This window comes from Scatophagus argus, chromosome 23 (assembly GCF_020382885.2).
Source record: "Scatophagus argus isolate fScaArg1 chromosome 23, fScaArg1.pri, whole genome shotgun sequence".
In the NCBI taxonomy this organism is placed as follows: domain Eukaryota; kingdom Metazoa; phylum Chordata; class Actinopteri; family Scatophagidae; genus Scatophagus; species Scatophagus argus.
In genome coordinates this window covers 2,714,153-2,738,048 of record NC_058515.1, presented here as the reverse complement: position 1 = coordinate 2,738,048, position 23,896 = coordinate 2,714,153, and the positions used below count along the sequence as shown (strand labels likewise).

The following is a 23,896-nucleotide window of genomic DNA, read 5'->3' as shown; positions in this document are numbered from 1 at the left end:
AAGGCCTTCATCTGGTAAAAAGTATTAAAGCCTTTATTCACATGGTTATTTGATGATAAAAATAGTTTAAAACATAGATAATCCATTTTTTAAAATAAAACCTTGGAGGTCAATTTGGGATTTTGATCTATTTAAATAAAAACTTGACTTGATTCTGAATGCATCTCATCCGAAGTTTTCCTGTAAACTGGGTGGAATGAGCTATAGTAAAAGCAAAAAAAACAGCAGAAAAAAAAAAGAAATAGGAATTCATTCAACTGATTTGTGAATGGAAAACAAAAGTGGCAACATGTTTACACTTGCCGTTTTTTTTTTTTTTTTTTTTCTTTCAGAAAGTGCTGCCTCATCTACATTTTACGCTGATAATGAAAAGTGGGGTTTTTCTTCATGATGACAAACGCAGCAAACAGTCCTCAGGCACAACTCCCAATCACTGAGAGACTCTACAGCTCAGCCTGTTTGCTCTCATCACAGAGCAGCTGCTACCTATTCCCTTCCTATTTCATTTCTTGTAAATTGTCAGAAAACCTACATGAAAACCCCAGTCTGCTCTTGAAGTGAATAGTCAGCTAACAAATAAAATACTGTTCCATGGTGTGTGTGACACTGTCAAAGCTTTTTCCGACTTCAGAAAGACCCGTCTTGCAGGAAGAGGCAAACTTTGGGCTTCCCTCCAGAGCCAGCACCATCAGTTCTTATTGAAGCTATTGACACCTGAATGAACACAAGCTGGGAAGCATGTGTGAGGTGCAGATACAGGCACCGACTGGAAGAAAGGGTTTGTTATTATATTGCTACAACGCCCGCTAACCCCAATTAATGTTTCTCCCTTAAGACTAAGAGGCAGAATGATCTCGTGAAGGGGAGATGGGCGCAGTGTGGAGACAGCATGTCTTGCTTCAGCTAACTAGCGATGAAGCGTCGAGACCTAAAAGCACCAAACTCAATTAGCCATGTTAGTGGTCTGTTTAGTTGTACCAAGCGTGTTAGTCCTAATGTATTTACATAGCCCTCTGTGCTCGGCTGGTTGGACTGGACACCAGGGGTGGTGCTTTCAGGTTAATGCCAATATTTTTTTGGATTGGGTAGCTGATCTTTTTGGTAGAAATTCTGCAGATTGGTTAGATTTGGTGCTCATAATCAATCACTTGTAACAGGGACTCACAAACAAAAATACTACAAATACTGCTGCTTGCTACAGCATTATTACTACTATCAGAGCAGAAAACTGCAAATGCTGCTAGCACTCCTATTAATGCTGCTGTTATAAACACGTTAACTGATGGGGCTTCAGGTAAACAAATGGCACATTTTACTGGTACTACCACTACCACTCACTACTGCAGTACTTGTAACTTCTGTCACTACATGCAGTTTTAATGGCATTCCTGCTTCTATTATCACTGCTGCTGCTACGTCCATGTCTTTAACATAATTAGCATTCTTCTAAATTTATTGGACTGAAATCCAGTGCAGATGTCTAATCAGAAGCAATCCAGGTGACGTGCATCCCACCCACACGGTATCGATCACCAGACAGTCTGAAATCAAAAAAACTGTGGCTTCACATTCAATGAGGTGTGTAAACATAGTTTGGAGGATCTTTGGGTTGTAATGCAGGGTTAACTGTGACTATTTGTCCAATCAGATTTAAACTATGCTTTTTCTCAACCAGCTGTTTATGTTGAGAAGCTATTTCTATTCAGGTTAGTAATTTCCATAATATTCCCCCTCTGGCTTTGGCTGGTGGTATTGTAATAACCCTGTTCATTTCCAGGGGAAACAATACTGGACTATGAAAAAACATTAATGGTGCCTAATGACAAGGTGGAAAAATGTTGTGGTAAGAGCCTGCAGTCTCTCAAAGAGTCAGCAGAATTGGAAACATGCTAAATAACAACCAAATAACATATTTGCAGCTCATTTACCCATGAAGGTTCTCACATAGCATTTAGGGATAAACTGTGCTTGAATCCTGGTTGTTGGAAACAAGGAAAACACTACATATAATAATGCACATGGATAAATAATATATCTCTTTCATGGAATTAGAGCAGCTCCCCGAATACATTTGCCAAAATTAGACCCTGAGAGTATTTCCACTGTATTTAATGTTGCATTCAATAGCACTTGTCACAATGTGCTCCACTTACCCAAATCATCTTCAGCTCCCATTAACAAAACAATCCCAGCTATTGATTGTTAAAAGCCGCTTTGTTAATGACTTGTGTTTTTAGAGTTTGTTTGGTCGAGTGAAGGATACAAAGTGGGCTTGCGAGAGACGACAGTGTTAGTAATGACCATATATGACAAAGCAAAAAGGAGGAGGGAGGGAGACAGAGGGAGAGGGACAGGGATTATGATAATTCCAAGGCGACAGCTGTTCAGCTGCAGCGAGCAGCTGTATCCACTGAAGGGGATGAAGCCTGAGCCAAGACAAGAGCCTCTGTCCATGCCACCAAGACAAGGTAGCCAGGACAGACACACAAAGAAAACAGAGTTGCATGCAAATGTGCGTTGAAAGTAAACAGATGATTGAATATATTAAGCTCGGATGCATTATAATAGAGTCGAGAAAGTTCTTTTGCTCTGCATAGAGATGACAACACAGCATGTCAAATCCCAGTGCTCTTAGTTAAGAGGAAGTCTACTAATGTCGAACAGAAAAGATCAGTTAGCTGGATATCAAAGTGCTGCTCAGCCTGTGAAAACATGTCTAGTGTGGCTCTGCAGGAGCTTTGTCAATTCTGAGAAAAAAAAGATCATGTCATAGTGATGTCATCGGATTTATCTTGACTTAAATTTAAGGCTATAATCCACTAAACATGAAATTAGCATTCAGTGTGGGTGTGGAGTTCAAAAGCTCTGGTTATTTACCAAAGTCCTTCTAACAAAACCTCAAACCTCTGTCTAGAAATCCTGACCTGGTTACTGAAGAAAACCCGTGGACCTTGTTGTGAGTTTCATGCCAAAACTACTTTCAGTCCGTGTTACAGTGCAGAAAGAAAATGTGCATCTACTCACAGATGAGAGGCTAACCACCAAAGCTAACTACATAAGCTAGAATGAAAATGTGAATCGTCAATGCGCCAGATACGTTCTTCTGCGCTTGAATACGGCAAACTGAGAATGATGAGGCCTATTTCATGTGCGAGCAGTAGCATCTGTTATCACTGATGCATGAGAGAGAAGAAGGGAAAATTGTTCCCATTCACTGACTGGATGAAGGATGAATGGAGTTCTTACTGGTACATATGGACAAATATCAATAAATAAGATACAATGAGAAAGGAAAATAGAAAAGAAAATATCTAAGTTTATTTGGTCTTTTTCTATGTGTTTAGGAAAAATATAATAACGATGTTGTTGTGTAACCAGATATAAGCCAAACAGACTTGGTTTCATTCAGTTTAAACAGTAAGACACATATGCTTACTCTTACCCTTCACACAGGAGGTCTCTTATTATTAGCATAGCTCCACCTGTACCTCCTTCTCCCTGATGTTTATTTGCCTTTCCTAACATTACTGTCTGGAAAAGATTTTCTTGGGAACACAATACAAAATCTGTCCATCTGAAAAGGAAGACAGGCATCCCCAGCTTTCTTATTCATCTTTTCGTGACTGGACATTGCAGGTATATGTTAGACATCAGAGATGTCAGTGTTTCATTCTGCAACAGCCTGCATGATAGAGAAAGACATCTGCTTTCTGAGTCTTGACAGCACTTGGGGAGCATATGGTAGCAATGCTCTCTCAAGATTAAAGGAAGAGTTTACCCCCTGTCAGTGATTATTTAGCTGCTCCTGTGTCAGTCAAAGATTTATCGAGATTTATACCATCAAACTATTAAAATAAAAGAAAGCTGTTGCTCATTTAGGGACCCATAGATTTCTTAGGTGTAGAATGTCATTTACTGACTATAGAATACTTAAATGATGATGCCCTGATCTGTGCATAGAAATTTCTTATTTTTAGCTCTTTTCTTTGGGTGCTAGCGAACTTTGGGCGTAGCGATGCCATGACTGTGCCGAGAGGCTTGCTCAGTGGCGTTTGCCACTTTGTTCCATGTTTGGAAATGCCACTGTGCTGCCTGCAGCTGTACTGTTTTAGTTCCGTTCCTAAAATCTGAATATCTACTTTTTTTTCTTTTTTTTTTAACTTAGATTTATTTCTTTTTGTTCTCAAGACAACAAACATGACCCTAACGCCTAGCGAATACTACAAGGACTGTGATGAGTTTAAACTTTTATAGAATGTAGCAGTACAGCAACTCGACAAGGCCAAGAGACTATTGTACAAGAAAACTCTCTTTGATTTGAAATTCTGCAGTGTGAATCCATGTACAGAATTCAACAAAGAAACTTTTCCTCCATGGCCAGAGTGATAAAAAACAGACAGATTGGATGCTATTCTATTGCAATACCACAAGGGCAATATTAAGGACTGCTTTCCTGGACTACCTCATACTTTCACACACTTGCACATGCATATTTATTCTGCTCTATGCTAAAACCGGCTTCTTTATTTAAATGTTTAGTTTTATATTCTTTTTATATTCTATTTTTATTTAGCTTATATTTCTATTTTATTCAGCTTTTCATCTTGTATTTTTATATTTTTATATTCTACTTATTGGTCCCAGGACCTGAGTCTTAATTTTGTACGATAAACATGTGAATGTGAGCTGGTATGACAATAAAGTTCCTTGAATCCTTGTATTGGGTCTCACCTTAGTAAAGGCTTGACAAACACATCTAGCTTCCAGTGTTTCTGCTTGTGTTCGAGAATTACATTAGAGGTCTAGGTAAGGTCATGAACCTCATCAGGTTTCCCCCTTGAAGACCAGCACTGATTACTTAGAGCCATGTTAAGTTGGGTTTGTGGTCCCAGAGGCCCCTCAGAACCCCAGATCTGAAAACCAGAGAGCTCATGTCAATCCCTCTGCTTCACTGATTACCATCCCCATTACAGTCCTCACACCCCCAATCACCCTGTCCCGTTTTATTTCTAATGCCTCGCTCTCTTCTTTTTTTCCCTCTTCTATCCATCTCCTGCCCCATCCTTTTTTCTTGATCTTTCCTGTTGTTCTCTGTCTATAGTTTGTCTTCCTCTCCCTTTGCTTGATGCATTTCCTCCAGTGTATCCATTCTCAGCTCTTTTCTTCTTTTAGTTCTTTTCTTTATGTCTTTGTCTCTTGGTCTCTCACCATCTTCTTTTATCTCCCTGTGTCCCTATATCCCATATTTCTCTTCTCGTCTCCCCCCCGCCCCCCACACTGTCTTTTGTAGTCCCAAAGGCCTCAGGCTCCCAGCAGTGGATTACCACACATCTAAGGAACTCAGCTTCCTCATTCCTGTTGGTCCAATTAGTTGTTGGACTGAGCACCAGTCAATCTACTGAAACCTCCACAGGAAAAGCATCCTCATAATATTCCATGCATAGGGATATGTATTTACATTGATAAATGGTTTGTGTTTAAATGTGTGTTGATGATACGGTTTTGGGTTTGTAGTGGAATTACAGTAATGTATGTTACGAAAGAAAGCCTGTTGTTGTGAATGCACCCCATAATTAAAGAGAATCACGGGAGGATGCACGTGCACTTGTGTGAACAGTGTCAGCTTTATCTGTTCTAGTCTCTTCTTTGGAAGAAAAAAAGCCTCCAAATTGATCAAGGCCCAATTAAAGCAATTGCTCAGATATTCATGGAGGAACAGAGGAAGCTCGAAAAAAGGAGGCTACTTGAAGAAGGGCGGAGATCAAAAAGCGGGATTAGAAACAAGATATCAGACAGATATCAGAGTGCTATCGGATTTTGAGGATGGATAATTAAATTATTATGTTGGTCATAGTAGCATTTTACTTTCGAGTCTTTCCAAAAAAAAATATGTCAATTCAACCTAAGATGATCTCACGCTTGTCTCGGAGTCTTATTAAAAGTAAAGAAGTGGTAGTAGTAGTAGTAGTAGAAAGTGGTCTACTTGAAATCCCTGTACATTTTAAGGCCAACTACATCGCATACCATATTCAATAACCGGTATGCTATATATAGTTGCAACAACAAGTTGCCTATTGGTTTACCTGTCATATTCATTCATACTCACTCCCTGGTTTGTTTGAATAATGGCTAGGACACTCAAGTGTTTAAAAGATGTTGCTGCAGAATGATACATTACAACAGAATTGCCTTGATCTCTTGCTTTTGGGGTAAATCGGCATGCTTCATTTTTGTTTCATGTATTCACCTTAAGAGTGCTTTGACAGGTAGATTCATGTCATTGACAACTGTTTTGACAGCACTGACTTGGAGCGTCTTAGTAGGCTTAAGTGATCAAAACTCCTTAAAGACTACTTTCAATGGGAACTTTTATTCAGGTATAAATGAGATATATTTTGAACTGAAGCTCTTTGGAAAGCTGTAGTGGGCTTTCCTCCAATAGATATAGCTATGCGTTTTCTGAATTTTTGCCCTACAGGTGGTTCTTTAAATGTAAAATGACAAGTAATAATGGACAATAGTATGAGAAGAGCTTAACTTTTCAAATAATAGCCAATTTAAAAGTAGAAATCTCTCCAACCACTGTTCATTTCAAATTTCTACAATGAAACTGTTCAGATACTGTATGTAAAGAGTAGAGAAGAATGATGGCTCAAATAATTCCCCGAACACCTACTACTTTCCTCTGGTATCCAGATGTGCTCCTTTTCCACATGAGTGGATGTACTCTTGCGAGTGAGGTCAGTACGAGCTTTTTGTGTGGAAAGAGCAAAAGGCAAGCAGAAGCAAAGATCCATGTAATTGCCCTCCCCTTTTCTCTGCCTGAACAGTTTAATGAATGGTGGCAATCTCAAACTACTGTTAAAATGGTAACGAGTTTGTGGGTCACTGGCTGGCCTCAGATAAAGAGCATGGTCAAGGTCCAACACAAAAATGACTTCAACCAGATGTGACTGCTCAATAGAGGCTGGTGTCCTGGATCATTAGTGGCACCACTGAATGGGAAGGATGCGGGTAATGGGACTATTTGGATGAATGGAATACTTTATTTTACACAAGCGTGCATATGTGTGTGCCTGAGCAGGCTCATGGGTGTAGAGACAATGTCCTTTGAACAACCAGTGAGGGTTTTAGACTGAAATACGAACATATGGGCAAAATGTCACTTCTTGTAAGGGTTGGTTCACCACAGTTTCTCATTTACCCATAATTATATCTAGAAAGGCCAATAGTGTAGGATATAGGTCCTATTTTAAGACATGTCTCAAACTTTGTCCTATGTATTCAGTGAAGAAGAAGGCAGTTTTGTTTGTGCACAAACTTGCAGCATTGAAAATATTAATGGCAGACAAAAATCCATTCACTTCCTCCTTTTTGTAGTTTGAGGGAGCTGTCCCTTTACGGGATACATTTTGGATTAGAATTTGGTTCACATTTAAGGCCGTATTTAGGGTGTAGTTTACTAGTGTGTTATATTGATTAACCCCACTGCAAGGGTTTCAGTGAAGCCTTCAAGGAGGCAACTTTTCCAGTATTGTTTACAATTCTTTTGCCGTTTTGGGAGAAGTGAAGTAAACAAAGGAGAAAAGAAACATTTTTTTTGCTGTCTGAAGATGTAAATGCTAAATTTACCATTCTTATGTGCTCACAGTAGAAGTGCCGACGGGTAGGTGCTAGAAAAAGTCGAAGGAGGAGCACAGTTATTGGGATTTATTCTAACACGGACATGAATGCCTTCCTCATGAATGAATCTTCTGACAATCCATGAATAGTTGCCAAATAATAGACAGAAGTGTAAAACACTACATTACACTGCCAGTGTGGCCAAAAAAAATCCCAACGTCTAAATATTGCATCATTACATTTATCTCCAATTGTCAGCGAATTTCGTGCTTCGGAAATGTGAGCTGCTCTGGTGAGAAGTAGACTGACATGTTGTAAAGGTAGCCGAGTGGAGGAAAGAGCCACACGAGAGCTGTAAGCGAGACGGTTCAGTGACACAAGTGCAGCGCAGAAAAGCAGTGCTTCATCTCTGGAGCTGGAATACAATGCAGCTGCACCCAGGAGACAGTAAGGAAATGCATAACATTCAACTGCAACATCCATAGCATGAATCCGGCCATGAACCACTGCTGCATGTCATCTCTGTCTATTTTGTCATCGGATTTCCTGATTCTCTACTGTATCAAATAAAGGCGAAGATTTGAGTTAGGCTTACAGAATATGAAACAAATTGAAAGGCTTCATACAGTGTAATCAGTGTGTGTCTATGTTTTTGTGTATGTGTGACAATGAGAGAGGCGGAGAAGGCCTCAAAGTGTCGTTACAAAGTCATTCTCCAAATTTAATAAGCGTGGAATTTACTTTTGTGCCCCAAGAATATAAATTGGGCTACATCTTTTTTTTTTTAAAAAAAGACAAAAATGAGTTCCTCCCTTTATAGTACAGACTGTGATGAATTGTTTATGTGTGTGGTCTGTTGTTGGAGAATGTGAACCTCCCCACATGGATGAGAAGGGTGGATGGAACGCTCGTATTTCACTGTTTTCCCTTTAAAAATGAATAAGTGCATTCTTCCTCCAGATCCTCAGAGTCGTTCTGTCTTTATCCCCTTCTTTTTTTTTAAGTTTTCTCCTCTCCTCAGTAGCTGATTGATAGTGCTCCATTGACACACAGTTGATTGGAATGTCTCGGGTACAAACAGTGGTTGTCACACTAGAGTTCGTGGTCAACTCTGCCTTGAGCTTGCCTCTCAATAGGGTCTCTTGTAGCTGTTGTAAGATGTCATGCAGAGGTCTTGACCACCCTGTTGACTTTCCCCCCAATAAAAGCCATTAAGCTCACTGTCTGCTAGCTTACAAACAAGAAACCCACAGTGGTCTGATTATGTAGTTGTGGTATTATAAGGTGGCTACAATAGAGCCATACTTCCTCTACAACAGTTTGGTTAGGTCAACAAGTTCATCACAAACTTCCTTGTAAGAAAGAAATTGCTGATGAAACACAATGAGCTGCCAGATGTTTTCCCACTTATTGAGTTAAAGTGTGCTTCTTTGATTTATTGGTATTGAATATCACCTGACTGACGTGGCATGGCGTTCCCACAAAAAGAGATATTTTTGTTTTCATACAGCTAAGGTTATATTCTCAACTAGTGCCAATTTTGCCCTTTGTCCAATGAGTGGTAGGTAGAAGCTGCCAAGCTGTAGTCCTAATGAATTGTTCTGTAGACTAGAGGAATGGAGGAATCTGGCTTCAGTGCTGTTCAGCAGTTTTGTCAGTGTGGCTAGGTGTTGCTGCCAAATAAATGCTCTCTCTGCTTCCTGCCAGTAGTGATTTATGGCCGAATACATCTTTGCCCTGTCCACTCCATCCCAAAAGAAAAATAATTTTATAATTGAGCGGAACTTAGGCCTCGAAGATCAGCTCAACATGGGGATAGAGAGGCAGAATATTTTACTGGCATTGGGATTTGGATGAATGATGCATACCATAATCTCATGAGGCTGATGGACTGATAGAGGCACAGTTTCTTTTCCCTTCTCCTTTTCTTGTACAAGAGAGGGCATGAGAAAGCTATAATTATAGTTTTTGTATTGTAACCAGCAGACCAAATGTTTTTGTGTCAGGAAGGATGCTTGTTGTTAGAGGTTGTAAAGTATTATAACACTTATTGTTACATTGTTGTGTGGAGCTGCGTTCTAACCCAGCACTGGAACATGGCACTTGGTATATGTATTATCACAATACAATTTAAAGACTAGCTGACAGCCAAATGATGCCCTTTTTGTGTATATATCCCCATTTAGAGCCGGGGTCTGCTCTGAGGTTTCTGCCTTCTAAAACACAGTTTTTTCTCGCCACTGTCGCCAGGTGCTTACTCATGTGGGAATATTGGATTTTCTCTGTATTACAAAGTTTAATTAGAGTATGGTCTACACCTGCTCTAATTGGAGAGTGTCACGAGATAATACAAGCTTGCAGCTGTTTGCAGCAAGAAAACTTTGATAAGCCCACTGTGTACTACCTGCGAAGAACTATAGAGCCGACTAAGTTAGCAACAGCTGGTGAAGAAAAGTATAACAGAAACTAGAGTGAATATGGACTCTTATTTGCTATGTGGCCAATAAAAAAAATACAAATGAATGTTGTTGTTGTTCCATATATGTGTAAATAGGTTTTTTGTAGGTTTTTTAGTTTTTTTTTTGAATCAATGCAGCTTTAAAGACTATGCTTTGATTTTTCAACTGGAGGTTGAAAGCTGAAGGCAAAAAGAAACCAAGATTTGCTTGGGGAGGCACAAGGACTAAGTGTGCAGCATGGTAGCTCTAATCTGTATGTCAAGGGACCAGTGCTGTTACTTTGCCTTTCTGCCTGCATGCTAAGAGTGTCAAGCTTTGCACCAGTATCTCATTAGAGGAAGGACAGCTGTGCAGAGGCGGACAGTCTGTTTCCAGAGACACCAGTTGAGTCACAGAAGGCCAACGACCAATCAGGGAACACTTGCTACATGCTGCATGACTCAGAGAGCCTCACATGGCGGCTCAGTTAAAGTCAGATATGGATGCTGTCTAATTCCTCATCAGCAAAGCTTTTCTGACAGTTGAGGGAGAGAAAAAGCAGGTTGTGTACTGTATTTTTTAGAGCTGCAAGTGGGCTACTGTCCAGGGAAATGTGCTATGTTCCATTTTTTTGGACTGCATCTTTGGAAGCCAAACTCCACCAGGGCTGGAACTCCAGAGTTTGGGTTGCTTTGAGCCAAGTGCCCAGAGACTCCACTGTGTGGCTTTGATGGCAGGCTGTGTTGTGGAAATTGGTCAAGAACTCGCAAAGATCATTCTGTATGCCCCCAGCTGTGGTGCTTTGACCAACTTAGTTTTCTGCAGAAAAAAACTCTTTTAAGGCAGTTAACAAGATCAGCCCAGCCTCAGTGGAAGGTCCTATGGGTGTTTTTTGAATGCTAATACAGGATGTGTACCCTTGACCGAACACAAAGGGCAATAGGAGGCTTCCTCTTCATACTAAAGGTTAGATCTTCTAAGGCTGAACATTCTGAAAGGATGAAAACATATTTTAGAAAATCTTCTACCTACTTATCTAGCTGTCTTTTCCGAGACTGTAAAATTTTCCTGCACTTTTTTTCATGTGACTTCTGCAAGTCAAACATTAAACAAAAGATGCTTCCTAAAAATAAGAGCCATAATCATGTACTATCTCCACAGAGAATATAAGCTGTGCTGGCGTTCCACATTAAGATGTATCAGGAGTGTCTACACTTCAAGGGGTTTGCAGCTTTGACTCCAGCCACCTACAGCATAGTCTGCTGTTGGCAGCTGCCTCTGGGCTGGACCCCTTGGCCAATCAACTACCCTCAGCCTGAAGGCAGGCCTGAGCTTTTCTCCCGCTTCACTACCTAGAACAGCAAGCCAGCCTGTCAATCACACCACTAGGCCCCACTGTGCAACCTGACCCACTGGCACTCTTGCCATGGCAACGCAAATCCCAGCAGACCTAGCTGTCAAGAACAGGATTTCTCAGAAATATAAAAGACAAGAGTCTGTGATCCAGTGTACACGCTTGGAGTTTGTGCCCCTCACCAAGGTGTCTTAGTCACATGAATGATGCATTCCTAAATGTTGTTTATTTGATTTTTTTTTTGTGAACCATCATTATATTGTATCTGTCCCCTAACCCAAAACCAGGCTCATATTATAAAATACAAATTTCTTAATCAAATTGCCCTCAAGAAAAATGTGCTTAAGCAAAATTCATAATTCTTCTTGCACAAAGGAGGCTGAGAGGAGCACGAGGAAAGCACTCTGTGAGCTCTCTTTAAAATCAGAGTGGCAAACAAAACTGTTGTTTGTTCAGGGTAATAGTTTCTCCAAGTGCCCTCAAACAATACTCAGCATAAAAATCAGCAGCAGTGCAGATGGAGTTCCCTCGCAGTTCACAGTACTGCATCTAAATGCAGAGGAGTTATTGGCTCAAATCTTGGCCAAACATCGATCATATTTATGCTGGCCTATAACTGCCCAAAAGGGGTGTTGCTCTAAGCTCTCCTGCCCCCCACCACCCCCAATTACTCATATGATTTTTTCTTTCTTTTTTTTTTTTTTTTGAAAGCCTGTTACATATGAAATGAGCTATAGTGCTATAATATGTACTATACGAGTTTCCCTTGCTTGACTCATTAGGATGGACACTGGTATACACTGACTGAAGCAACTACTGGTAAATTTAAAAGTGTAGAGGTATATAATTAATGGACGGCAATATACATGAACATTCTCCACAGGTTTTACGGCAGGAATGGTGTAACTATTCATGCAAATAATAACAAAACCTAACTCAAGTCATTGAACTTTCTTGCACATTTGTCATTCTTCTACATTCAAGATAAGTGGTAAAGATAAAAGTGCAATAATAAAAGACACGACAAAAAACCCAAAATGATAAACAACTTGACTTAAAAGCAGCAAGAGCGGAATAAATAAGTAGCAATATAAAGTGCATAAAATAAAGTCAAATCTGTTTCTTTGTCCCAAATATTGCTCCTGCACAGCCCTTAATGTTGATTAAGAGTTGAGTTCTTTTATGGCACTTGGATAAAAACTGTTCATGCGTCTGAAGTTGCAGGCCTGAATGGACCAATAGCGCTTCCCAGAGGGCAGCAGTGTGAACAGACCGTTGGGTGGGTGGGAGCAGTCCTGAATTATGTTTGTGGCTCTGCGCAGACATCTGACTCTGCAAATGTCCCGTCAGTGAAGGAAGCTGTGTCCTTACAAGGTCCTGTGCTGATTTAACTTTCTCCAAAGCCTTTTTTGTCAGCGATGGTGCAGCTTTTGAATCACAGCAAAACAGGCGGGCAATCCAAAATTATTATGAAACTTATATAAAAATGATTAACATTGAATTGTGGATTGTAAAGAGACACAACTAGAGAAGACATTTGTGTCGCACAACCTAATGAATCATTTCTGTTGAAATTGCTACCTTAATTTTACTGTTGTTTAATAAGCAGTTAGCCATGAGACAGCTGTTGGCACTGGCTAGCATTCAGCACAGGGGACCGTTTATTAATTGATTAATGGATATGTCTAAAAAATATTTTAGCTAACTCAGTTATCTTATAAAGTAGCTACCTGGTTTTGGTGCCTAGTACTAAAGCTGCATTCATTTAGGAATTTTTGGCCACATGGGAGCAATGCTGCTACATACAACAACATCAGATGTTACACGCTTTATATCTGCTTTATATCTGCTTTATATCTGGGCAGAGCAGGTGGTGTACAGTAGTGAAGCCAAAAGCAAATGCACACTTTCTTGATCCATTGTTAAAATAAAGGTTTTAAAAATGTTCTAAAATTCAGTAGAATTTGGTTTTCTGTTACTCACATTTTACTTACATTTCTTTGTTGTCATCTAAGTCATCTTAATAGATTAAGGTGTATTATGATGTATTATGACAGACAGATTATACATTGCAATTATTTTATGGAAAGTTTGTTACAACAAAGATGAAAGAAACGACTACAATAAGCCAGAGTGTGTTTGAGACCCACTGCACCAGTCCTTTTCTTCAGCGGTAGCTTAAATGTATTAAGTGTACCTTTCCTTCATCTTGTCTTACAGGTCATCTTGATTCTGACCAAGTACTACCATGCTGACTCCACCAAGGTGCTGGAGAGCTCGCTCTGGAGGTAGGCCAAATGTTTACATCATGTTAGCTTTTGCTGGATGTCTTTATGTCGTGTCTGGCCTCAGCCTCAGATAACAGTGAGGTCCAAGTTATCTCTGGGCTATGCAAGGAGAAGAGAGTGATACTGAGCATTAGGGCGGACAAAACGTCAGCAGACAGCTATGAATAAAGTGAGGGACCACAGAGAGGTTCTGCTAGGCCAGTGCGGGCTTCTGTATGGGCAGATAGCATATCAGCATGACACAGGGCAGGATGGTGGGCACCAGCAGTGCCAGGGAAAGGGGTCAAGTCTGGTTGGCAGAGTTTCCTCTATTTAGCAAAGCTGCCTCTCGCCAAAAACATTTCACACTTCTCTCGATTTTCAACGGTAGAAAAAGCAATGCAATAGAATATTAACTTCATTTTTACTCTACCTCCTCTACCTATGAGCTCTATATGTAGCTGATCACATTCCCCTCAAAGATGAGGATGTGGGGGAAGTTTAATCGCAAATTTCCAAATAAAAACCTAGAAATCAGACAAGCCGGGCCCATAACACTGGATAAAATTATCCGTCTAGAAGGCATTCGCGCAGAGCAAAATGTGTCTGATGGTGGTACTTAATTCATGCCATTCACCTCACTGAGGGCTCCATGACTTCAAAGCTTCAGCCTCTCATTAGCTCTGACTGCCTGTCTCCCTGGAGGACAGATATGAATAATGTACATATTTTTTTCCCTTCCCTTGTTGATGTTTTAATTGTTGCAGTGTATGAATAATGCCGCAGAATTATCACTGGTCAGCCTAGTTTAGACAGGAAAAAAAAAACAAAAACACAGCAAGTGATTACATTTAATCAGAATTGAAACTTTAACTAATGAAGACAGAAAAAGTTTCTTTTTGGCATCACCGCCTTAAAAAAAAAAGCAGAAACTGACATGAAATTAGCCAAGAGGACCCACACAGTACTCTGAACACGTCTTGGTCGGTATTATGTGAGGGGTGTGTCTTGGTTCCTCATAGCTGTCAGCTTGGTGTGGTGTGTGTGGGTAGCCACAATCTACTGGCCTGTAGGCTTTGAAGTCTCAGGGCTGTAGGATCAAACAAGGAAGATGGGGGAAGATGGGGGAAGATGAATGGGTTTGCCCTGTAAGGTGGCGTAGATCAAAATGCCAGGTTTCACGCAGCGGGAAGGTTTACAGCACAGAGAGGAGAAAAGTTTTTCAGGGCAGCTAAGTTAATGAACTGAGGCCCTTTTAGATCAGAAGTGGCCTGTGGAGGCTCATCTTGTGTCAATAAGCAAAGCACACAATCTGTGTCTTCACAGTTGAACGCCTTTAACTGTTAGTAGCCTCGGTGGATTCAACCCAAACAACTGGGACTCGGGTAGCTCAAGCTGGCGTCGTTTACGTCTGCCTTCAGAAAGGACAAGAAAAACCATTAGGATTGAGGTGACCCTTTCATTTTAAAATTCGTGACAGTTTTAATTAGCATACAGCATCAGCACTGATCAGTCATTTGTTATAGGATCACTTTAAACAGACTGTGCAGTGCAATATCATACATAATGGCACAACACAAAACCACGTATGCGCCCCAGCTATGCAGCACAGTAGCATATCTAACATTCTCCATGAAGTAAGAACAAATAAAACCAACTGCTATGAGAAAGTGGAGACAGAGGTTATGCAGCGTAACAGTCCAGCAAGCGGCAGAGTAGAGGGAAAGAACCGTTCTCCCTGCAATGACAGGCACATCTGAAACATCCCATATCAAAACTCTCAGTGCTGAGTGAGTCATGTAGAAAAATGGGATATCCTGTAGACAAAAGTGAATGAAAGAGCAGGGAGAAGACCAAACAAACCACATCCAGTACTCTGTGTGGCAAGCAAACAGTCACTTCTCTTTTTTAGAGTATTAAACAAATGTAATTTAATCAATTTAAACTCCTTGTCTACCAAGTTAGTAGCCAGCTGATGTTAGATGCTGATTTAAACATGTTAACCACCTCATATTTTGTTGAGAGTTTATTTTTGGAATGTTTTAAACTAAAATTTTGTCTATATCTTTCAAATTGTAGCTTTAGATATAACCCACGCCCTAGAATCTGTTTTACACTGCAGTGGAGCCTGTTTGACAGCACAAAACAGGGGCAGGGCACTGAATCCACTGCTAGACTCTAAAAATGGGTTGAACTTGAGCCCAGGATTGAGTTCCCATACTTGCTTGATGACATTTAAGATATTTGTCTGATCTGATGTGATCTCTCAGTGGACTAGTCCAGACAAATTTGGATACTGCAGCAGTGTAAACAGAGGGAAAGGTGCGTGTAGGTTAGGCAAAGACATGAGGATTTGCCACTGCATTACCACACACTGTGAGGACTGCAGGCCAACACAACTCTTCTTAAGACTCTATTGGCCAAAACTGAGTCTTGAGATGCTCAGATTAAGGCTGTTTTTAAGGGTTAGGGTTAGCCCACTTTTTCCTCCACTGTACAAGAATTTCTTATTTTCAGGCAGTTGTCTATTTGTGGTTTGATGGATGGAATTGATTGTCATGTTTTGATCAGATTATCAAATAATATCCTGATTTTCTAGTGGGATTTTAATGCCTCCAAATGGGCTAAATCCAGGTTAAGAGGCTTTTGAAGCACGGAAATATACATTTCTTGAATTGAATTAATTTGGCTGGAAAAGGGCATATATTGGAGTATTTCTTTGTTTTAGGTGGATAAAATACATACCCGAACTGCAGTTTTCAGGACTCTATCCATGTATACTGGACATTGCTTCAAACACTGGCTACTGGCTCTTGGAAGCTTCAACCTCCCACCCAAAATATTTTCTTCAAAAAACATCCTTTCAGAAACCCACATTGATCAAATCTAAGTATTTATGTCCCCATTTTGCCTTTAAAACCCCTATGCCCCCCACAGTACTCTTATACTGACAAAAAAAGGGTGTTAAAGCTGGATGATACTTATTGAATTTTATTTTAATTTATGCTGTCTTCATGCTGGTGGCCATCGCACCAGGGGGCTTCACTGCTTTATTATGGATGAAGAGATTGTCTGACAGACCAGCACTTCTATGCACGCATTGAGGATACCGCACTTCCTCAGACACAACCATTGACAATATGTCTGTCACATGTGCTCAGCTGTCAGATGTGATAAGTTGCCCTATCAACCATAACCACAGAGTCAATTTCATTCACATTCAAAATGTAAATGCTTCACTTCAAACACCAAATGTAGGTGAGGGGTTTTTTGGACTTAATCTGTTTATACCATAAGCATTTTTGTCTACAGGTATTAGTGTATTACCTTCATAGTACCCTTGTATATACAGTATAATGCGTGTTTTGCTTTGTATGTGAAAGAGTGTATGTTTTTGGCTGCATGTATTGCTATGCATATGTGTATCTGAATATTTCTATTCTGCAATGCTTTTGTGCTGTTTACAAGTAACAACAATTGAATGAAAGAGAGAGAGAGAGAAGAGAGAGCTTGACAGGAGAAGAGGAGATGGAATCAGAAGCGCCTCCAGGGCATTTTTAAGCTGAAGAGTAGGGATCATCACACTTCAGACGGACACATAAGCCCTTCATTATCCAAACCTCATCCTCCACTATCATCAGGTTTTTCTTCCTGTCCAATTTCTTTCCCCACATGGACTGAAATTCAAAATTTATGTTCTCCATCTTTGTAACGAAGCTGCTTTTCAAAGCTGCGTTGAAGAAACGTTTGAGTAGCCACGCTTGAACCAGTTGTTGTCAAACAGGGACATGACAGAACAGGTATGAGAACTTCTGGCAGCCACATTGTTTTTGTTCTTGCAACACTAAGGAAGAATGCTTGGGGAAATTCTGCAGATTTTGGGATCTTTCAATGCAACACCAGAAACATTTCACTGGTGACATGATCATGGTGACTGACTATTTCCATCATCAATAGCTTTTTTTTTATGAACAGTTTTAGTTTGACAGGAAATACCAAATGAAAAACTAAAAGTTAACCTTAGTAAGTAATTTAAGTGTGCACTTACCAGGTAAGTCCAGGGCTTTCATCTGCAGCTCACAGTCTTCAACAGATGCTCACTGCAAACTCCTGCTGATGAATATAATGTAATTGAAAGCTCTTTGAAAAATAGCTTGTAAGTATGGGAGAGATGAACCCCTCCAGTAACGATATAAATGTTTCTGTGTAGAGCTTGCATATTCTCTTCGTGTTTGTTTGGATTTCTTTCAAGTGCTAGTTGGGACAGGAGCAGCAAAAGACTGACTGTAAAGTTGTGGAACTTTCCAAGAACACCTGTTTCCATGGGTTCATTGGCAATAGGTTTTAGAGTCATGACTGGGTGTGAAAGGGGCATTGTCTAAAGGCTCAGTTGTTCACACAGCATAGAAAGTCTTTGCGATTTTAGGTTAAAATTAGAATGAGGTAATATTGGCCACGCAGAATAATAATGTTAGAATACACTGCATGAACATGAATTACAGTGAATGAGACAAGTGCAGAGTACAGGGGAAATGATTGTGTAAAAGTAGTAATAGTCAATTATGTATCTTTGTTTCAATTTGCTTCAGTGTCTCGAAGCTGATGCTTTGAGCCTTATTGGCTGCAGGCTAGTGCTACTTTGATCCCTCCTCAATCAGTTTGTTTCAAATGTGAGTGCGCGTACATACACTAGCACGCACACACACACACAGTTACTTCCACCCTTACAAATATTTTGATGATTAGGCCTCCCTGGAGTCCACAACAGAGAGAGCTGCTAAGTAGAAACTTTTGGGCTCAAACAGTACAGCATATTTCATTTCCTCTCTTGTTTTCCTCTTCACCTCATCCGCCCCTGACTTCCCTTCATTCATTTCCCTCTCTGGTTCATTCTGTCCACTTTCCTTCTTCCTCTCTCTCTCTCTCTTCGTTCTCTCGATTGGTCCAGATGGTTCGGGTTGCTGTAAATACTTAATTGAGGCGAGATCTTTGTCTTCCCATTCGTACCCAAACCCCCCACTTCCCTGACCTCATCACTTCCCTCCTTCATGTATATTTCACAGCCTGGAGAGAGAGAAGAGTGAGAGTTCTACTTGCTGGCAGTCAGTATACTGTCAAAACAGAGATCGTTTCATATAGAATCTAGTCATAACATAGTTCTGGGTAGAACCATTTTAGAATGTTAAAGATTTATCAATGAGCTGCTTCAGTGATGGATAATTCATTGTGTTTGTGTTGAACAGCCTGGTCATATCTCCATATTCCCTTCACTTTCTTTTCTCTTTTTCACAATGACTTCATAGCTTGAACAAAAGGTGCAGCTAGCTAACTATGTGCCAGCTTGTTTTAACCTACTGTCACTTTGCTCACCTTATTAAAAAAAAAAAAAAGATTTCTTAGTCATTCACCTTTCCTTCCCATGAGGAATCCAAATGATGAGTCACCAGTGCCCAGAAGCAGATGTAGGGTTACATTTCCTTCAGACTCACTCACAATCATCTTTGGTGAATTTTCTTGAATTATACTTAGTGGCTGTCACTTTGAGTGTGATTGACTGGTCTAATATGCGTGAAACTATAATTGAAATGGAATACCTCAAAAGAATGATAATATGTAATTAGACAACAACAAAATGAATCCTTCTATTAAGGCGTCAGAAATGACACATGTTAATCAAAATTATATATATAATAAACTGCATTTTTTTTAAAAAATTAAATAAAAACCTAAAATCAGGAGGTCCCAGAACACAGGGAGCGTGTATTCTGGAGGCAAAGGGGAGAGGAAAAAAGTCATAGAATCACAAAAATCCACATCTGAGTCAGCACAGAGGTTTTAGCTGTTAAACAAAGCAGTAGTTATTTACAATTAATAATTGGAGCATGGGCGGCACGGTGGTGCAGTGGTTAGCACTGTCGCCTCATAGCAAGAGGGTTCCAGGTTCGAATCCCGGTCTGGGCCCTTCTATGTGGAGTTTGCATGTTCTCCCTGTGCCTGCGTGGGTTTTCTCCGGGTTCTCCGGCTTCCTCCCACAATACCAAAAACATGCACATTAGGTTAATTGGCTACTCTAAATTGCCCCTAGGTGTGAGTGTGAGAGTGTGTGCTTGTCTGTCTTTGTGTGTCAGCCCTGTGATTGACTGGCGACCAGTCCAGGGTGAACCCCGCCTCTCGCCCGTAGTCAGCTGGGATAGGCTCCAGCTCCCCTGCGACCCTGACGGATAAGCGGTATAGAAAATGGATGGATGGATGGATGGATAATTGGAGCATCGACAATAATAACTTAAATTCAGCAAGGGGAGGTGGGCTCTCCCTTTCTCTCTCTGCCTTCACTTTCCTTGTAGTTTCCCCTCTGTGGGTGGATTGCTTCAGTGTGGGCAAAATGGAATGAGAGCCAAAAGTTCTTTTTACAGCACAAAAATCAAGCAGACTACACAAATTAAGTGATGAAGTCTGTCAACGTCCTCCTCTCCGTTTCAGTACTATGGACAGTGTCACACCTACACGCATCCCCTAATTTAGCCACAATCATTTCAAAAGTACGCACAGGCACACTGTGAGGACCCACCTTACTTATGGGGGACAAGTCCCCACAACGTAAATCATTAAATATAGGGTGAAGACTTGCTTTAAGGTAAGGCTGAAGTTAGGGTTAGGTTAAGGTAAAGGTTAGGATTAATTCACTTCAGTTCAGTTTATTTATATAGTGCCGCATCACATCAAAACTTGTCTCATAACACTTTCCAGTTAGAGCAGGTCTAGACCAAACTCTTCTATTTAATTTTTGGTACAGAGATATCCAACAAAATCCCCATGAGCAAACGCTTGGCGACAGTGGTGAGGAAAAACTTCCCTTTAGAAGGCAGAAACCTCAAAGCAGATCCTGGCTCTATGTTGGCGACCATAGGCCTTGATTGGCTGGCTTGTGTGAGAGAGAAGAAGGTCCAAACACGATCCGTGGGAACCTGTGAGACAAGACTTTGGGGAAGAAGACAACTTAGTGATGCATTAATGGGACATGAATGTGTATGTCTTTAAGACATGCCTGAAGGTTGGTTAGCTGATTGGCTTCATTTGGTTTCACTGATAAATATAATTACATTTGTGACTTTGACCAGTGCCATCTCTGTGTTATGATAAGCTCTAAAACCAGACTGGAAATCCCCAAAAATAAATTATTATTGTGTAGAAAATCATGTAGATGATTAGCGCCTGCTTTCTCAAAGATCTTAGGGAGATAGGGAAGGTTAGATATTGGTCTTTAGTTGCCCAAAACCTCTGAGTCATCAAGAGTGGGCTTTATAAGGAGAGTTTGATTACAGCTAATTTAAAGGAATGTGGTTCATAGCCTGTTGTTGGAGACAGATTTATCGTATCTAGAAGGGAAGCGTTAAGTAGGGGTAGAACTTCTTTGAGCAGCTTGGGATAGTGTGTAAGAGGCATGTTGTCGGTTTAGATGAAGAGATCAGCGAGTTTAGTTGATGAAGGTCAATGGGAGAAAAGCAGTCTAGATAAGTATCAGGTCCTACAGCTGTTTCCAAGACTTCTGAGTTGATGAATTTTGTCTGTAATGAGTAAAATTTTATCTTAAAAAATGACATAAAATCATTACCTAGTGAGGGTTACGGGAATACAAGTCCAGATAGTGCTATGACACTCTGCCAGCCTGGCTACAGTGCTGAAGAGAAACCTGGGCTTGTTCTGGTTTTCTTCAACTAATGCTGATTAATAGGCTGCTCCAGCCTTCCGTAGAGCCTTTCTGTATGATTTGAGACTATCGTGCCAGACCAGGTAGGATTCCTCTAGTCTGGTGGAACGTCATTTCTTTTCGAGTTTTGTTTTTATTTGTGGATCTCAGTTAGTTATGCCATAGCGCAAATCTCTTTTGCTTTATCGTTTTCTTTTAGGGTACAATAGAGTTGAGTGTTGTTCTTAGTGAGCTTGTGTGTGTGTGTGTGCACTCCTATAGTGCACGGACTGCAATATAGAAGTACTATATGTTGTGCACATATTTAGCCACGTTGGCATGTGTACACAGACAGTGTGTGGGTTGGACTCGGATCATTTTCACACCGTGGTTGAACAGGGCCGTGTGCCCAGCCATGCGGAAGATGTTATGAATTCTCTTAAACCTTTCCCTGTGAAGAAGACCACAGGTCCACAACTGTGCACAGTTGGAGGACAGAGAGGAAAAAGATTTGCTTCTGACTAAAATGTGAAAGTATACCTGCAGCTGGCAGAGTTCGTAACTGGAGAGACTCTCTCACTATTTACTTCTGTCTTCTTCACACACACGCTCTAGCCTTTTTCCACATTCCTCTTTTTATCTTTATCCCAATTCCATGGCCTTGCTAGAAGCTAGTTTGCAAAAGGACACTCTAACTTGTGGACCACACACTGCAGAGAAAGACACAACAATAATGCTGCAGATTATGAGGCTCCTCAAAATAAATGTGAGCTGGATGTGCTTGGCATAGTGACATGGGTTACCTGTGAGGAATGAACTCACTGAAATGAAGCTAGTGTTACCAGTTTGGGGTTTTTTTTGTTTTGTTTTGTGTTTGCTTTTGAGAAAGTAAGGGTACGTGATGTGGCTGAACACAATGAAAAAACCTGGTAACTTTATTGCCAGCAGTATGCTGACACAAAATGTTTGGTTTTTAATGCCTTGTTAGGCAAACAGTCATGGCCTGCCTGCCATGACATTTGATACTGATATATTTGTAGTGCCAACAGATTAAAAATTTTTGATGACTTGCATGTGAAGTTACTTCACATATACTACATGTGAACTGTGACTACATGTACCAATTTCATGGTTCTCAGATAATGAAGCCTAATCAATTCCGTGATTTTTTTTTTTTTTACTTTTCATGTAGCACCATCATCAAAATATCCAAGGAGTGCGATTGGTTGATTGCAATGTTTGTCCTGGAATGCAGTGTGGAACATGTCTGATCCTGTTATGCTGGCCACTAGAAAAAAAAATCCAGTCTGTGGTGTGGCTAAGCGTGTCTTCACACAGCTGCTAGAGTTACTATATAGTCTATGTAGTGTTTAGACTAAAGTAATACATTCTAAATGGTAAGCTGGACTTGGGGTTGCAGTGGTCAGTACTTTCGCCTCATAGCAAGAGGGTTCTGGGTTTGAGTCCGGGTCTGAGCCCTCCTGTGTTGAGTTCGCATGTTCTCCCTGTGTATGTGTGGGCTTTTTGTGGGTACTGTGGTTTCCTCCCACAGTCCAGAAACATGCAGATTATATTAACTGCAATTGTTAGGGTACACTAACACACTAATCCGCAGGTGTAAGTGTGTGAGCATGTGTGATTGTCTGTCTTTGTGTGTCGGCCCTGCAATTGACTTGCGACCAGTCCAGGGGATAGGTTCCAGCCCCACCTTGATTTTGCATGGATAGTAATATAGAAAACGGATGGATAAATGCTGGACTTGAGTAACACGTACAACATGAACATGATTTGTGGCTTCACATGCTAGCTAAGTGTTCAGATTTAAGTAGTATATACATGATCGGTTGAATTTTTCAAAAACATACATGCAAAACGAACATACAATTAGAACATATTTCTGCACACACTTTTTTTTTTTGTTATTCCATCCCTCTCTGGCACTAAATTGTCCTTATACAGGCATTATACAGACAAAAATTTGAGAAGTTAACCAGTTCATGCTACTGGAATCTGCCTCCAAATTAGAAAAACGGTAAATTATGGCAACTTGGAATGTTGAAAGGCAGTACTGAGTTCCCTGATTGAGGCAACTTGAAATTCATGGGACTTTGGAGAACTACTTTTTTCCCCCTCTTTCACCATGACAGTGTAATTTCATTTTCATAAAAGTTTTCATAAAGAGAAGAAAGGAAGAAAAGATATGGCACAAGACAAAAAGGAAAGGAATGGAGAAAAACAGATGGAAAAAGCAGCCATGTAATCAAAAGAACGGAGTGAGAATTGTGAGAATAAACTTCGAGAGAGAAGAAAAATAGTCTTTAATTAGTTAGCATTAATAGATATTTTAACCTCATGTCAGCCTTTCTCATACTGCTCTGTGCTACAGTGGAGATAGAGAGGAGAGAACAAGAGGATAGAGATGAAAGACAGAGGTAAAACACAGAGACTGATGTTTGAACTAACATGTGAAATGTTAATTGCACTTTAACAGAACAACATGTCATAGTCTTACAGATAAGAGAGGGGA

The 23,896-nt window shown here is 40.4% G+C and overlaps 1 protein-coding gene across 3 annotated transcripts in view; it reads left to right on the top strand.

Annotated features, from left to right (window-relative positions):
- The window catches only part of sorcs2 (sortilin-related VPS10 domain containing receptor 2), a 277,555-nt gene that overhangs the window by 75,740 nt on the left and 177,919 nt on the right, over positions 1 to 23,896 (top strand). For all 3 annotated transcript variants that reach the window (XM_046381208.1, XM_046381206.1, XM_046381207.1), the window contains exon 4: positions 13,636 to 13,703. In XM_046381208.1, the coding sequence (XP_046237164.1) occupies positions 13,636 to 13,703 (68 nt within the window). The remainder of the gene's footprint in view (positions 1 to 13,635; positions 13,704 to 23,896) is intronic.